The 16186-nt window shown below is 37.3% G+C and overlaps 1 protein-coding gene across 5 annotated transcripts in view; it reads right to left on the minus strand.

Moving 5' to 3' along the window:
• The window catches only part of RASAL2 (RAS protein activator like 2), a 297751-nt gene that overhangs the window by 104979 nt on the left and 176586 nt on the right, over positions 1–16186 (minus strand). Inside the window, exon 1 of one of the 5 annotated variants that reach the window (XM_006199618.3) lies at positions 2931–3053. The exons of the other annotated variants lie outside the window; for them this stretch is intronic. Coding sequence (XP_006199680.1) covers positions 2931–2943 — 13 coding nt within the window. The 5' untranslated portion in view covers positions 2944–3053. Of the gene's footprint in view, positions 1–2930; positions 3054–16186 lie in introns of those variants that run through there. 5 annotated transcript variants of the gene reach the window in all.

Here is a 16186-nt window from a genome sequence, read left to right on the forward strand (position 1 = left end):
TTGATAGACTGAATCCCCATCAGCACAAAAAAAAAAGGAAAGAAAGAAAGAAAAGGAAAATAATAAAAAGAAGACAGCTTCGAGAGGATTCATATTGCTGAGTCACAAGGCACATTCTTGAATCACCGTTCACTAGGAAACAAAAGGACATAAACAGTTTTTCCCTCTCCCTACTCAAGAATTTGATATTTTGGAAAGTTTATGCACCTCAAGAATAAGAATCTGGTGAAACTTATTTCACCACAGTCACCTGCTTCTTCACTAAAACTGATACATAGGGAACTGAAAACAAGAACCACCACGAACAACCACTAGAGAGCGTGAAAGAACAGAAAGAACAAAACCAGTCTGTAACACTGTCCCTCTTGAGAAGCTGCTGAAGGTCACGGCTGGAGCAGGAGGGAAAACACAGCCATGTCTGCGTTCCCGGAGCTTTGAGTGGCTAATCAGGTAACTTTTATGAGTAAAGAATTAAGGGAAAAATCATGAGTAGTGAAATTGTGCCTGCCTTCAAAAAAACAACTGTCAAAAGAAAATTACTTCACGTACACATGAGAGTTTCTTTCCTCATGCCATTCATTTCTCTCTGCCCACTCCCTCCCATTTATAGTTTGTCTTTACTCACAAAATGGGCACCTTATTACCACAGCGCTTTGCTCTAACACACAAAGTATAAACCTGGTGAACCTGACATTTGTATTCAGGAGAGAAGAAGGAGTATGTGTTTCCTTCTAATATTCTTCTCTAATGTGTAGTAGTGATTTCTGATGATAAGGATGGTTAATAAAGTAGTTTCTTTCAAGTCAGGTGAGTAAAATAGCAGCAATAGATTAATGTCCTAATTGTTTCCAGTATGGGGAGACGAATGCACTCAGGCCAGAGGTCCACCCTAACACCTGTCACACACACACATAACATAATATACGCACACACATCATGGCAGTCCTTCCACATACTCCAGGCAGGAGAGAAGGAGAGAGGAAAATCTCAGCCCCGTGTGACACAACATGAACACTGTTAAGTTGGAGAGAGCATTACGTCCTCATTCTCACAGCCACCAGTACTCCTGTAAACAGTGCGCTTTAATAATGGATTCGGCAGTAAGACAAACAGTCTCTTGTTTCCTACTGGGTGGAGGATGCACTTTGTAATTTGGTTTCCGATAGCCGAGAGCAGTAATGAAACTATTCCTTACAACTTACTGCTCCTCCTTCACAGACTTGTGAATCGCAACTGCATTTCCACAGACCCAGCTGAAAACTGGAATGAACAGGTCAAGCTTTAACACAAAAAGACTACATCCCTTCACTGTGCTTAGGGCCACATCAGGCTCACTTGTTCCCAGGAGTTGTGAAGAGCCATGACAGATCCTTTTGACAGTGGCTATCTTTACTATTTAGCTCACTAGAATAGTGTGGCCTCTCTCAACCCCACAATGGTCCCCAGAAAAATGGAAAGGGCAGCAACCTTTTCAGGGACTAAATGAAAATGTATGAAGACAGATGTGCACTGTCTGTTGTGACTCTCAAGATCCTCCACTTAAGTTACCCTCTAACACATAATTCATGAAGTGAAGTAACAGAGGACCCTTACAAATCGAGAGAAACAGAGCTGGACCCTGGATAAGGAAGCAATTGGTCCAAATAGTTGGATAACTTTAAAATGTTATCTTACATTAAAAAAAATAAATTTAGAGAAGGCAGCGAATAAGGGATGATTTTTTGCTTCCAGTAAATACATCCAAGTTACAAAAAAAAAAAGGCTTTACTAATAAATTATATAGAAAACCGCTGGGTCCTAAAGTCTTTAAAAGATATTCATACCAATTTGAAAGAGTTTTAATTTTACATAGAGATATTCAGGACATGCCACAGCTATGTAATAGCTTATATAAAAGCAGCATACAATCTATAGTCCATTTCCTTAACTGAAAGCTTTTCTTCTTCTGACAAATATTTTGTCATACACCATGATCAAGAGCATGGTATCAATATTGATTTGATGACATCCATCCCCCAGTATCTCCTTCTCATAAGATTTCAATCTAGGTAGGTTTATGATGCATTTGGTTTTTAGGCAATAACTCAAACGGTACCTGATACCAGCAGGTATGGTACAAAGCCTAAATGTAGCTGGTACCATAAAAAACCAGTCTACTGAAAATGAGGAGACTTGGATTTTCATTTCAGTTCTGTTCTAATACTGTGATTTTGAACAAGCACAACATGCCTTAGACCTCAATGTTCTCAGTGAAAATGGAGAGTGTGGACTGTAGCAGATGCTCTCCTAAAGTCTCTTCGAGATTGAACTTTCAAGGAGCTAATCAGTTTAAGTTGCTGAACTGTCATCTATTGGCAGAGGATGTTAAAAGCATGCCTTGGGCAAAAAGAACAAGCAAAGTTCTCACCTGAACTCTTAGTGTTGTCTCCATAGAGACATCCAACCTGTTGAACTTGCCTAATGACACAGATTTATTACTAGCTACTGCAATTCAAGCAAGGCTGTTACAGTATTATTGATGATCAAGATATTTTGTCTCCCTCAGAAAGAAACGGACTGCATCCATACCCATGTATCTTAATGTTTCATAAAGCATCTAGAGAAGATCCAGAATAAGAATCCACTTCGTATTATTAAAAGAACAGTAAACATTGCAGTGTTAGTATTTTGCTGGGATCATTACACTTTTAATTTATCTGAGTTTCTCAGAAGGCTATTCTTGAGCTGGATTTTGTGCTGGTTGCTGACAGCCTCCACACAGTATTCCTGTGAAGTCACAGTAATAAAAACCAACTATTTTTTTTAAGCCAATAATCACAAAAGTAAAGTCTTTGCATCTGTGTAATTCTTTTTTTAAAAAACCCCACACATTCCCTTTAAATATATACAAACTTTAATTTCTGTCTGAGACAGACTCTAGGAACTCTTACCTGGGGTCTGCATTCTGTGAAGTTTCTGGGTGTTGCTAACATGATCTTTCCGGCACGCCAGTCAGAAACTCAAAACACTTTCTATACGGTACTGGTCCGAGCTCGTTCTCTCGCGCGCTCTCTCTCTGTTTTGTTTTTTTTTTTTTTTTTCCTCTCGCTCTATGCCTCAGACAGTTTGGAATGCAGAAAAGCCAGAGCCAACGCCAGTCAAACTGAATCCTTTTTTTCCCCCCAGTTCTTTCACGAGAGCACTGAACAATAGCCATCCTTCCCACTCACAGCGCAGGGCTCAGCCATCCAGCTCAGGAGAAGCAATGTGAGTTACCAAACGAGGTAATTCATTTCTCTTGTCCCAGAGGTAGATGTATACATATTTGTGTGTTTTAAGAAGTGATTTATTTTTTTAAAGCAATCTATTTCAAAATCTCTCCTATTTTAGGGACAGAAAAATAAAGCAAACTTCAGAGATTCTTATTTTGAACGTCCTTATGCTGAATTAAAATATAAACTTTCCAAAGCACAAAAACCAGGGAAATATCTTACAGCTGATAGAGATAAAAGTCTGCTAACACACATTACTATCTTAAACTCACTCAGTGCATCACCTTATCACAACAAATATTTTAAATTCAGAAAATTTTTATTTCTCTAAAACCTTTCATCTAAGTCTCAAGCTAGCATTTCACTTTAAAAATAAAGAATAATCAAAAATTAATTTTATAAACAGAATGGCTCATAACTAGTCAACTAGATGTGGTAATACTATAGATGACAGCACTGTCCTTAGCCATCATTTTGGTTTGTTTTAAAATCTGACATATTTCTAGGGTTTGTTGTTTTCTACATTCCAAAAAAGGAAGGCAGGTCAATGATGTAATCGTCACCATTGGTATGATTACCTAACACATTATGCAGCTGCTTGGTTGCTGAGGTTAGCAGGTCAGGATTGATCAATTAAAAAATTCACAGTTTTGTGGGGAGGGTATAGCTCAGTGGTAGAGTGCATGCCTACCTAGCATGCACAAGGTCCTGGGTTCAATCTCCAGTACCTCTGTCAAAAAAAAATAAACAAATAAATAAACCTCAAATTACTTCCCCCATTAAAAATTTTTTCTTTTAAAACACTGAAGAAAATTCACAGTTTAAATCACTGACTAGATTCCACCTGCCACTTCAGACAGTGGGACAGGATACACTTGAGAAGAGCACAGTATCAATCTGTCATTTACCACTTAACAAACAGCTGACGGGAATACATATATTCTGTGCATTTATATAAATGTGTTATATGTAATATACCTCTCACATACTAGCTAGATACACAGATATGCATACATGTGTATGTATCTGTATGTCTATGTGAATGTAAGTATCTTTGGCATGCCTTTTTGCTCCTCCTTTTCTCGCCAAGTTTCAATGGTTTACACTTAAAGTTTCCTTTAATTCCATCATAACCTGGTTTTGGTTATCTAATTTCATCTTCCTTCAAGGATCATAATATTCTAACAATGCATTTTCTTCTACCTTTACTTTGGGTTTCCTATTTCTACTTGAGATGAACTGCTCCTCAACTCTGTTGCTACTCAAATAAAAATCATGGTGGGTGGGGAGAGGCATAAGCAAAAAGTTATACAAGAAAGAACAAACTCAGGGCCTAACTATGAAGACTTACAGACCAGATTCTCAGCCCTACCCTCTGCTCACTCAGGTGAATACACAGCTTTATCGCTATTAGTGTCATTTATAATCAACCTTTAAATAGTGCAAAGCATACTGAAATAATTTGGATTTACTATTTCTCAGAATAATTCTAAGAATAGGTCATGATTTCCATAATTCTATCCAAGAGTTACAGTGTAAGAATCTCAGCAGTGAGTCTAAGTTATCAGGGAGAGAGAGCTCAGCTCAATAAAAGGAAGTCAGGGCCACTGCAAGTGGCTTTCCAAAAAGCCTGCCTGCTTTAAGAGACAGTGACTCCCTAAGTCTTCCCACACAGGATGACAGTCCATTTGATGCACAACTGTAGTGCAGCAGTTCTCCAACTATGCCACTGAACAACACTGGTGTTCTGATGATAAAACAGAGTAACAGTAATCCTTCCCAAAATAACAGAAAAAAATTCATGTATACGATTTTCTTAAGTGTGAGTTTTTCTTCTTAAATATATTTTAAAATGTTAGAATCTATTACTGTTAATTAACCTTAAAGATGCCTCGAATGGCTCCAAATTCAGATCAGTAATGACATTTTCAGATATTTGAAAGTGAATTATAACAATAATTTATTGTGTTCTGCAAAAAGTACTTTTACTTCCTGGAGTTCTGATACTTGAGTAAATATGAGAGCCACTGTTGAGGAAACAATTTTTCTTAAATCCCAATATGATGTTATTCCATTATTCAGCATTCTTCCAAGGAGACTATACATCATATTTTATTAATTTCTATACTAAATCTTTTTTCAAAAGCTTGTATTACTATTTGTATTCCCCTACTATATGCTTTCTAGCCTTGGTGTTGCTACTTCTCTATCTAGAAGTTCCGTCCTTGCATGGTCTGCCTGCCATTCTCTAATGTACCCTTCAAAACCCAGATTTAAAATTACTTTCTTAGTGCAGTTTACCCTGTTTCCTCCCAGAGTTGATCACATTCTCCTCTGTACTTTTTAACTCTCCACTATTTTTTCCTTTATAGCCCTCATCATTACCTAACATTATATTATGTTTATTGTTTCTTTTCCCCACCAAAACATGACATAGATGGGGGCAGGACTTTGTCTTGTTTTCAGCTTATGGCTAGATCCTAGAACAATGCTTGGCATTAGTAGGTACTTAATACATGATGGATGGGTGGGTGGATGGGTGGGTGGATGAAAGAATATATTACATTTATCAAATTTTTTGTAAGTACTTAGACTAAGGAGTGCTTTAGAATAACTTGAGGACAGGGACCATAGTGTATCTACTTTCTGATGCCAGAGCCTACCACTGTGTACGTCATGTGGTAAAAACAAAAATATAAAGGAATTCGTCTCAGGTTTGTACAGTTTCAAGGAACTATTCGAAGTCAATCAAATAATATACCAAGGGAAAATGGTCATTTCATCATTTTACCCAAGTAGGACCTCCCTGTAACAGGTGAAATCCTGATCCCTAGGAGTTGCTTCTTGGAGTAATTTTTTAACATCTAGGAACCCACAGCCATGTGTTGTGCTGTCATGGCCGGGGCAATGCAGCTTCTGGAGACTTCAGAGACTGAAGAGACTGATAACAACCTTAATCTACAACAGCAGGGAGGAGTTCTCTCAGGAGCTGGAGAGGCATGAGTAAGTGGCTCACCCTCTGGCCAGGAGCTCAAGTTTAAAGCTACTGAAACCCACATCTATACAGAAAATCCCTCACTGGTTAGAAGAGCCTCATAGAGTCTAAAGGAGTTTCGAGCTGATATATCGGCTCACACAACTAGAATGCTCAGCTCAGCACCCAGGATGTTCGTTTTGGCTACATGAGGGCTCGTCAGCCATTTTATTTCTGCAAATGGTCACTATGCTGTCAATATCTAGTTTCACATTTCTCCTCTGTATGGAGTGCTGGATGGCATTTCCTTAACTAATCCATTTAGTCATGGTCCAGCACTATGCTATTTAAATGGTTCTCTTAGGTTGAACTACCTGAAAATGCAAGTCAAAAATAGTCAAATATCAGTAACAATCAAAGAATAATAAAAAATATTCAAACACTGAATGAAGGATTGGAATAGATAATTTTAAAGGTCTCTTATAGTTCTGGGATTCCGTGTTATAATCCAAACATAAATAAGAGCATCAATCAAATTCAAAGTTTGGTTACCACCTTGTCGAACTATGGTCCTATTTTAACCTAACACAGTACTCTGTTCTTGTCCTTCTTGGAACTTATATTGTGTCTGCCACATAATAAGTGCTTAATAAATATTTGCTGAATAAACAAACAGCTTGAAAATGGGTACAAGTGGACTGCTGAAGGCTGCATCTCTGCGAGTTTCCAAATTCAGTATCAACAAATACTGGTTTTGTTTCTAAAAGGCTAGGATACTTTTTCCTAGTTATGAATCAATCAAAGAGGGTATTTTGAGAATTTTGAAGAATATAGATAGCATAATTTCTCCCTACCCCTTACAAAAGTAATTATAGATTTCTGACTTTGGTACTGGTGTAGAAGTCTATGTGACAGCCATGAAGAAACCCTAAGATCACAGATGCATGATTTTCTAAGAATCAAAGGGCACAAAAAATAAGCTAGCTGCATGTAATTAAAAGTTACTTGCATATCCATTTTATTTCTTACCGAACAAATTAACAAATGAGCAAAAAGATAAAAACCCCTCTTAATACACATTTTCTCTTCCAAGCAGACACACGTATCAACAGCCGTCAAACCGAGGTGTCCACCAGTCTGTACGTGCACTCGCTCTTTTGACCAGCGGATGATCAGAAACACAGCTTCTTCTAACTATAAACACAGTTTCTTTTAATGTCTCCCCATAAACCAGAGTGACATTCTGATACTGTGGTCTTCCCACAGCATTCTTTTTAGAGTTCATATTAGAAAAGGAAATCATTGTTTGTTACTGGAATGACAAACACCAAAGTCACCCACTTATTCAGAAAGGCCTGAAATTCTAATTTTTATTTCATTTTATTTGTGTATAATGGGATAAGACACACTTCTCTTCTGATAAAAAGGCATTATAAAAACCAGAGGATCTGTTAGTCATAGGGTTAGCAAAGTACTCGCATATGCCAAACAAGTGACAATTTTGATAGCCACGCAATGTTTTTACAACTTCTGGCCAGGCATGAAGGCTTTACCTTGCTTTTCCAGCTAAGGGAATTTGGTAGACTGCATCTGTTCACCTGAAATGGCCGGGAGGAAGCACTACAGAGAGCAGGCAAAATCACACCAGTCACCTTTCTCAATACTCAGGCTCTCGTAGGAATAAGACCATATTTCAAAGAAAAAGAAGCAAAACCTTTGTGGAAAAATCCAGGCAAATGTTTTTCTAGTTTTATTTCAGCATATGAGTGGTACAGGAACAAAAGCAACCCTTCTATTTCTGTGAAAAAAATTCATTAATAAATAGCAAAAAGCAACTAAAAACATTCTGGGATAAGGCTGGATATTAACGGATATCTCAATGTGCTCACAGAGCCAAGGACATGCCTGTGACATTGACTCTATAAATGAGAGCTTAAATTGTACTTTACTAAAGCCTTCAAAAACTCATTTTCTTCAGCGGCTTTAAATACACACACACACACACACAATCAAGGCTTCTTGATTTCCTGTTAAGCTAATCTGCTGTCATAACTGAAGTATTACTAGTCCACCTTTCCCATATAATGCAGATAATACTTCAGTTTCAGTAAAAAATAAAAAAAAGGCCAGCAGGCATTTGTTTTTTCTTAATTTTAAAGAATATTTGCAAGTGTGGGCTACTGTTTCCACAAATCCACTTAGAAAAAGCAAAGTACTGTACAGAACGGTCACCTCTGGCATACCACTGATACAACAACATATGTATGTACTATATACAGCTTAAAACACTACTGCACACTGTAGGTAAAGTTCACGTCACTCAGTTTCCATGAGTCTCTCACAACTAACTGAAGCAAGCTAAAACCCAGCAGAACTCCAAGAAGAGATAAGTCATGAAGCAAAGAGGACATCAAAATGGACAACAGACATGAAAAGATGCTCAACATCACTAGCCATCAGGGAAACGCAAATCAAGCTCACAACGAGACAACGCCTCATACCGTCAGAATGGTTATCATTCAAAAGACAAGGGACAACAGGTGCTAGTGAAGGTGCGGTGAGAAGGGAAACCTGTACGCTGTTAGTGGGAATATAAATTGGTCTAATATTATGCAAAACAATATGGAGGCTCCTCAAAAAATTAAAAATATATCTGCCATACAATCCAGCAATTCCACTACTGGGCACATACACAAAGGAAATGAAAACAGTATTTTGAAGAGATATATACACTCCCATGTTTACTGCAGGATTATTCATGATAGCCAAGATATGAAAACAACCTAAATGCCCATCAATAGATGAATGGTTAAAAAAAAGATATGGTTTATATACACAGTGGAATATTATTCAGCTATGAGAAAGGAAGATACCCTGTCATTTGTAACAACATGTATGGACCTTGAACACATCATGCTAAATGAGGTAAGTCAAAGACAAGGGCTGTATGACATCACTTATATGTGAAATCTAAAAAAGTCACACTCAAAAAAAACAAAAGCAATAAAACCCCCAGAGAATAAAATGGTGGTTACCAGGGAATGAGTCTGGGGGAACAATTGATATTGTTTAAGGGTACAAATTTGCAACAAATAGTAAATAAGACAGTGATTTAATGTACAGTATAATAAACATAGACAACAAAACTGTATTACAATTATCTAACATATAAATATCACAATCATATTATAATACATAAAAAATCAAAGTAATGCACTGTACATCTTAAATTTATACGATGTTATATGACAAATATATTCAATTTCTAAAAAGATAGTTCTGATTATTTTTAATTAAAAAATTCACTCCCCAAAGGAAAATTTAATTCTTAAGCAAGGGAAAAACTAATCTGTGGTACTTCTATCCATCACTACTGAACCATTAGGATGGTAATAGTAATAAAAATTAGACCCTTTTATTCAATTATATTCTAGGCTCCAAGAGGGCAGTCCTGTCCCACTTTATGATACTAGTCTTATTACATTTTCACTTCTAATATTACATTTCGAAATACAATCATTTCCCCCTTATTTCCTGAGGAGGGTTTTTTTTTTAAGTTTCTACGTAATGGCATGAAGATTTTTCTTTTTTCTTTTTTTTTTAAGTTAAAATGAGTAATCTGCTAATCTGTTAAAGCCAAGGGTAAAACATTGTGGATGTGAAAAACAAATCCATAAATAATCATTTCTAGTTTTAGAAAATATCAGTAAATATGAAAAACAACTTTCAAGAGGTTAAAACTTTCTTGTAAATTTCTTCACATGCAGTAATAAAATAATTTTTATAGTTACCAAATAAAGTTCTACATCATAAGAAATAAATTAGATATTCTCCCAGAAAAGGCAAAAGGCACAGAATTATGGGACGAGGCACAGAGTCAATTCCAAACCAGCAGTCCCATTAAGAAAACATGATGTGGTGTAGCAACACACATACTGCATTGAAGGACTGATTTACCATCTGCTTTGAAAACAAGCCAAATTTTCCTGTCCATCACAAGGGTAACACATTTTCCCTCAGCAATAAAACATGGTATCTAAATTCATTATGCTGAAGCCAAAGACAAAAAATAATCACTACCAATGAAAAACTTGAAAATCCTCTATGAGAGATTTGTTTCAGTGACAGTAGTATGCAATTCCGGTTTAAAAAAAAAAAGAATTTGCTTTTCAACATATTCAAGAATTATGATTATGTGTCTGTACTATTCTTTAACCTACCTTCAAAAGTGGTTACTATTAATGGATAAATCTGCCCCAGGATATAATAAACTTAGCATATTGCTTGGGTTTTTTAATTAATCTAAAACTAAATAACGTATTTAACATGCTAACAATGTCACATTGATAGGAGACAGAAATAAGTGAAAAACAGCTATATTATCAGGGAAGTATCATATTTAAGTGATATTTTATGGGTGACAAAAACTGAGAAGTAAAAGAGAGATTAATCAGTCTGCTAAGGAAAGAGCTACTGGTGACTCAGGGCAGAGTCCCAGCCCCACTACGGGGTCTCTCCAGACGCCACCCAGAGAATGAAGGGCAGGGACGTCTGCGTGTGGGAACCGGGACTATCCCTTTCCCACTCAGGTCAGGAAATGAATACAATGGTTTCTCTCTCATTGGCAAGAGAAAGGCCACAACACTGATTTTAAGGATACCGTTTTGTGCTCAGAGAATTTCTAGGCTTGAACTTGTAACATGTGATCATTACAGGTTCTGCTTTACCCTGTACCGTCTGTGGTTGCATGATTAAAATGACCTCTCACAAAACATTCAAAATTTCCTAAAATTCGTATGATACGAATTTTAAGCTCCATACCATACCCATGCAAACATGAAATTAAAAAGAATATAAATTGGGAAATGCTGAATATTGTGCGTCCTTGTTCAGCGTTTAATTGGACTCAATATTTATTGAGTGTGATTAAGTGCTGAATGGGTTCGTGGCAGAGAAGTCCTCTAAATGATGCATGAAGCTGCATCTTCAGTAAACAGAATTTCATTCATCACAGTTTTTCCTAAGACTACCAACAGCAACAAAACTCCTACATATTCTGTTTTTATGTTTTCAAACTGATGACTACACATCATTTTCCACTAAATAACCGTAAAGCAGACACCTCTGCTGATGAATGTGTTTCTGTAGCGGTACAGGGAGATAAACACTGACAACGTCATAGGACCCAGGAGTACTAAACCCTGCCTCTCATGCTCACCACTCTAGGGTGGTATGAGCAGGGGAAAGCACAGAGGTAAGGGGACTAACTCCGGGGCCAGATCACCAGCTTCAAATACCAGCTGTGGCTTTTATACTACCTGCAAAGTCTTGGAAAAGCATTACCTCAGTTTCATTAAATATTAAAAAACAAACAGGGATAATAATAGTACCAAGAACATAAAGTAAATATTTGCAAAGTGCTTAGAACAATCCCAGGCACAAACCACTATGCAAGCATTTGTCGGGTAAAATAAAATAAAAACAGTACTCTGTGTACTTGGGGTGGGAGTGGGGCTTTAAAAAGTGGGGGGATGAGGAATAAGAACAATTTTTATCATTCATCCCTGATTTGACATGGTATTCTTTCCCTCAAAACGCTTACCGTTTTGTGATAAATATCTTTACGGATTTCTTCATCTACCAGGACTCACAAGCTATCGCTTTGGATTCTCTGAAATCAGTTTCTTTTCCTTCCACTTATAGAAATGTTTAATTCTTTTACCAAGGAACACTTTTAATATGTTCATTACGTGGTACATCCCCCTGCAACTATAATCATGGGAAAAAGTCTGCAACTTTGTCAAAACAGTATTCCTCTTACCAAGAGCACTGTTCAGTCTTTTGTTCCATACAGAGAACAGCACATATTCTATACTGTAATCGTAGATGCCTTGATAAGATAATGCTGACACCTTAAATTAATTAAGGAGAGGTACAAACGAAATGCTTTGTGAAATAATTCTCAGTAGGTATGTGGGACAGTAACTTCCAGAATCTTAGGTATATATTCCAAGCAAAAACATTAAAACAAAATAACACATCACTTATGTCCCTCATATTATGGGCTAGCATCAGCGCAATCTTCTGGACTTTTCCAGTCAAACAATTTTGAGAAAAGACTGTGCAGGTCTTACTAGTTACCTGATAATAATGCTGTAATAAAGTGGAACGTAAATAAACTAATGCCTTCACTCTAGCTGTCAACAACATTTACATCCCGTCCCCCATAAATGACTCTGATAACTTAAGGCAATTTAGTCAACAATATTATCAACCAAGATTTATTGAATGTATAATAAAAGCTGACCTAAATATTGCCGGAGATAGAATCTCCTGTCTTGTTGGTAGCAAGAAGTATGTCCAAAGTGGTTCAAGGAAATGATGTTAAATTTCATCAAATTAATTTTTTTGGTATGTACTTCACTTCTGATTACATATTTATTATTTGTGACTTTTTTAATGAAAGGAATTGTTCTCACAAAAAAAGTCTGGCATCTTGAATGTTTTGTCATAATCTATTAATGTATAATTTGTACTTAAAGTCTGAAATTACAGTACCCTACTTAAAAACTAGCTGAGTTTTAAATGTGTCCATATATCAACTGTTTGGAACTCAAGATTTCTTTTCTTACAGAAAATACAGCAAAACTGGCAGAGAGGAAGAAACTAACATTTAATGTGCTAGCACTCTCTCGGGAAACTTAATTTTAGTATCTAATTTTTCACAACCCTGATGTAGTATCATACAGACTTTACACATTCAAAAGGTTGTTTCCTTAAATTACACATTACTTTATTAAATAATACACGTTCGTGGTGGGGGGAGCCAACCATACTTAAAATCAAATAGGCTAACAAAAATAGCAGCCCCATAACCCACCCCACCAAACGCATCCCTCTTTTTTAATTTTTAGCCTTTTCTTTTGGTATTGATCTCAGCATGTCAAAATAAACCTAGTGGTGTAAGAACATTATTAAGAAATGCTGAGATTACACTAAGAAGGCCCTAAAAGCCTTCCATCCTCCTCCCCCAGTTTGGACCGGATTGTCAGCTACACAGCTGCCATCCTGTGACTCCCCTCTTCACCAATATTCCGGGGATTGCCTTTGTCTTCTTCTCCCTTTTGATTTACCCCGACAGTTACCTGACAGCTACTTCAGCTTGGAGTCTAATTTCAGTTCAGTCACGTTCACTTGGAACTTGAAGGGCACTGCTCCCTGGTCTTAGCTTCTACCACTGCTTTCAAAGAAGTCAGATGCTACTCTTATTCGAATCCTACATGCTGTATTTTTGTTTCTGTTTTAGTTTAAATCCCTGAAAACTTTTAGAAGGCTCTCCTCATCACAGATGCTCTGAAATTTCCGGGACATGTGCTTCGAAATAGGTCTTTATTTATTCACTATGCTGAGCACTTAACAGACTCATTTAACCCAGAAACTCATAACCTTTAGTTCTGGGAACTTTTCCTTCAGGTCTTCACCAAATGTCCCTTAAATTGTGAGATTTTTCTCTGATCATCTCATATGGAGTAATGTTCCCTGGGCCCTTTCTTACCCATAGCACTCCCTTTACCCGATCTCACTTTTTCTCCATTGTGTTCATCACCACATGGCATAATGTGGAGCTGTTTCTTTTTGTCAGTCTGCTCCTATCAGAACGTAAGCTCCATGAAGACACAGGCTTTGGTCTGCACTGCTGACTATTCTGAATGCTTTGTTTGCACAGGCCAGAACACTGTGTGGACGTAACGGGAACAATTTTTAAGTGTATATGATGATTAAAAAGATTAACTCCATAAGGAAAGGTAATTTGCTAAGTCAGTCACTCTGTAAGGCTTTGAAGCAGGAACAAAAGCTAGTTGGGAAGAGAAAGAGAAGAGAGACAAGCTCCCACAGCTGCCTGTCAGTATTTTAAGTCATTTTTAAACCAGAAATAGCTGATCAGTAATTGCGATTTGTACAAAATGATGGGGAAGCACCACAAAAAAGTGGATTTTAAGTCACACATATTTGGGCTTGCATTCGCTTCTGCCACTCCTCTGGCATCAGTATTCTTATCTACAAAACAAGGATAGCACAGCACCTCTTTCACTGTTTCATCTTCGTTATGTCTACCTGGTCACACTTCTTGCTTCTTCACATTTGTAACTATTCTTTACTTTAACTCCAAAAATATAAAGAGAGAAAACTGAGGGGGCAATCAGTGATACCAAGAAACAGGAAGAAACAGAATCTTTTGTGTTTCCATATAAATTTTTTAATTATTGTTCTAGTTCTGTGAAAAATGCCACTGGTAATTTGACAGGATTGCACTGAGTCTGGAGACTACCTTGGGTAGTGTGGCCATTGTAACAATACTGGTTCTTCCAGCCCAAGAACACAGTATATCTTCCCCCCTGTTTCTTTCGTCAGTGCCTTATGGTTTTCGGAGTACAGGTTATTTGCCTCCTTAGGGAGATTTATTCCCAGGTATTTTATTCTTTTTGATGTGATGGTAAATGAGATCATTTCCTTAATGTCTCTTTCTGATATTTTGCTGTTAGTGTATAGAAATGCAACAGATTTCTGAATATGTGAATCAGAGACTCACACTTAAAATTAACCATTTCATAGAACCGTATCTAAAAAAAAATGACAGGAGGTGAGATAAAGCTTACACAGCACACTAATTATCCAAGAATTTATCAGAAAAAAAATAAATAACCAAGTGTATTCATTTCCCAGGGATGCTAGACCAAATTATCGCGAACTGAGGGGCTTAAGAACAACAGAAGATTATCTCTCACGGCTTTCTGGAGACCACATGTTCAAAAGTCAAGGTGTAGGCAAAGCTGCACTCCTTCCAAAGTCCAAAGGGGAGAATCCTTCCTTGCTTCTTCCAGCTTCTGGTAGCTTCGGGCACTTTTTTGGCTCGTGTCTACATAACTCCAATCCTTGCTTTTGCTCCACAAAGCTTTCTCCTCTGCGCCTGTGTCTTCCTCTCTTCTCTCTCTTATAAGGACACTTGTCATTGTATTTAGAACACCTCCAGATAATCCAGGATGGTCTCATCTAGACATCCTTCATTTAATTACTTCTGCAAAGACCCTTGTCCCACATGAAGTCACATCCACAGGTTCTGAAGATTAGGCCGTGGACATATCTTTCTGAAGACCACCCTCAATCCACTACGCCGGTATACACTTTGTTCTTCCTGCTGGATTTTGTACTGGATACTCTCATTGGACTTTCTTTGCTGTTTTTGCAGCTACAAGAATCTGTCAGGTTATCTATCCTCCTGCCTGTTATGTCTTCAGATTAAAAAACAAATTATGATGCTATTAATTACAGTCTCCATGGTATTTTAATAGTTTTCTGACATCTAGTTTCTAATTTAAGAAGACTTACTAGCCTCAAGAATCCACCTTCTAATGTAAACAGATACTAGAATAATAGCGTGCTTTTGCAAAACTATTAAGAGGTCTCAATGACAGCAACCTGGATATATACAAATACTTAAATTTTAAAAAGAGTTTGGCAATTTTTAAGTTTCATTCAAAATAGAGAAGAAATGTTCGTTAGAATGACATTATTCAGTTCGCCTGGACATTATCATTACATCAAACTGGTCCTGCAGTAAGGGTCTTAACAGTATTTATAAGATGGCGTGGCGACAGTACTGCAATGGACTAAATGCTGGTGTCCCTCCAAAATTCATGTGTTGAATTCCTAACTCCCATGAGGTGGTATTAGGGGGTGGGGCCTTTAGGATGTCATTAGGTGATGAGGGTGGAGCTCTCATGAATAGGATTGGTGCCCTTGTAAAAGGGACCCCAGAGAGCTCCCATGCCCTCTCCCCATCATATGAGGATAGAAGAAGTTGGCAGTCTGTAACCCAGAAGAGGACCCTTAGCAGACATCAAATCTGCTTGCTGTTTAAACCAACCAGTCCATGCACTCTATTCCAGCAGCAAGAAGTGAC

Source organism: Vicugna pacos, chromosome 21 (assembly GCF_048564905.1).
Source record: "Vicugna pacos chromosome 21, VicPac4, whole genome shotgun sequence".
Taxonomy (NCBI): domain Eukaryota; kingdom Metazoa; phylum Chordata; class Mammalia; order Artiodactyla; family Camelidae; genus Vicugna; species Vicugna pacos.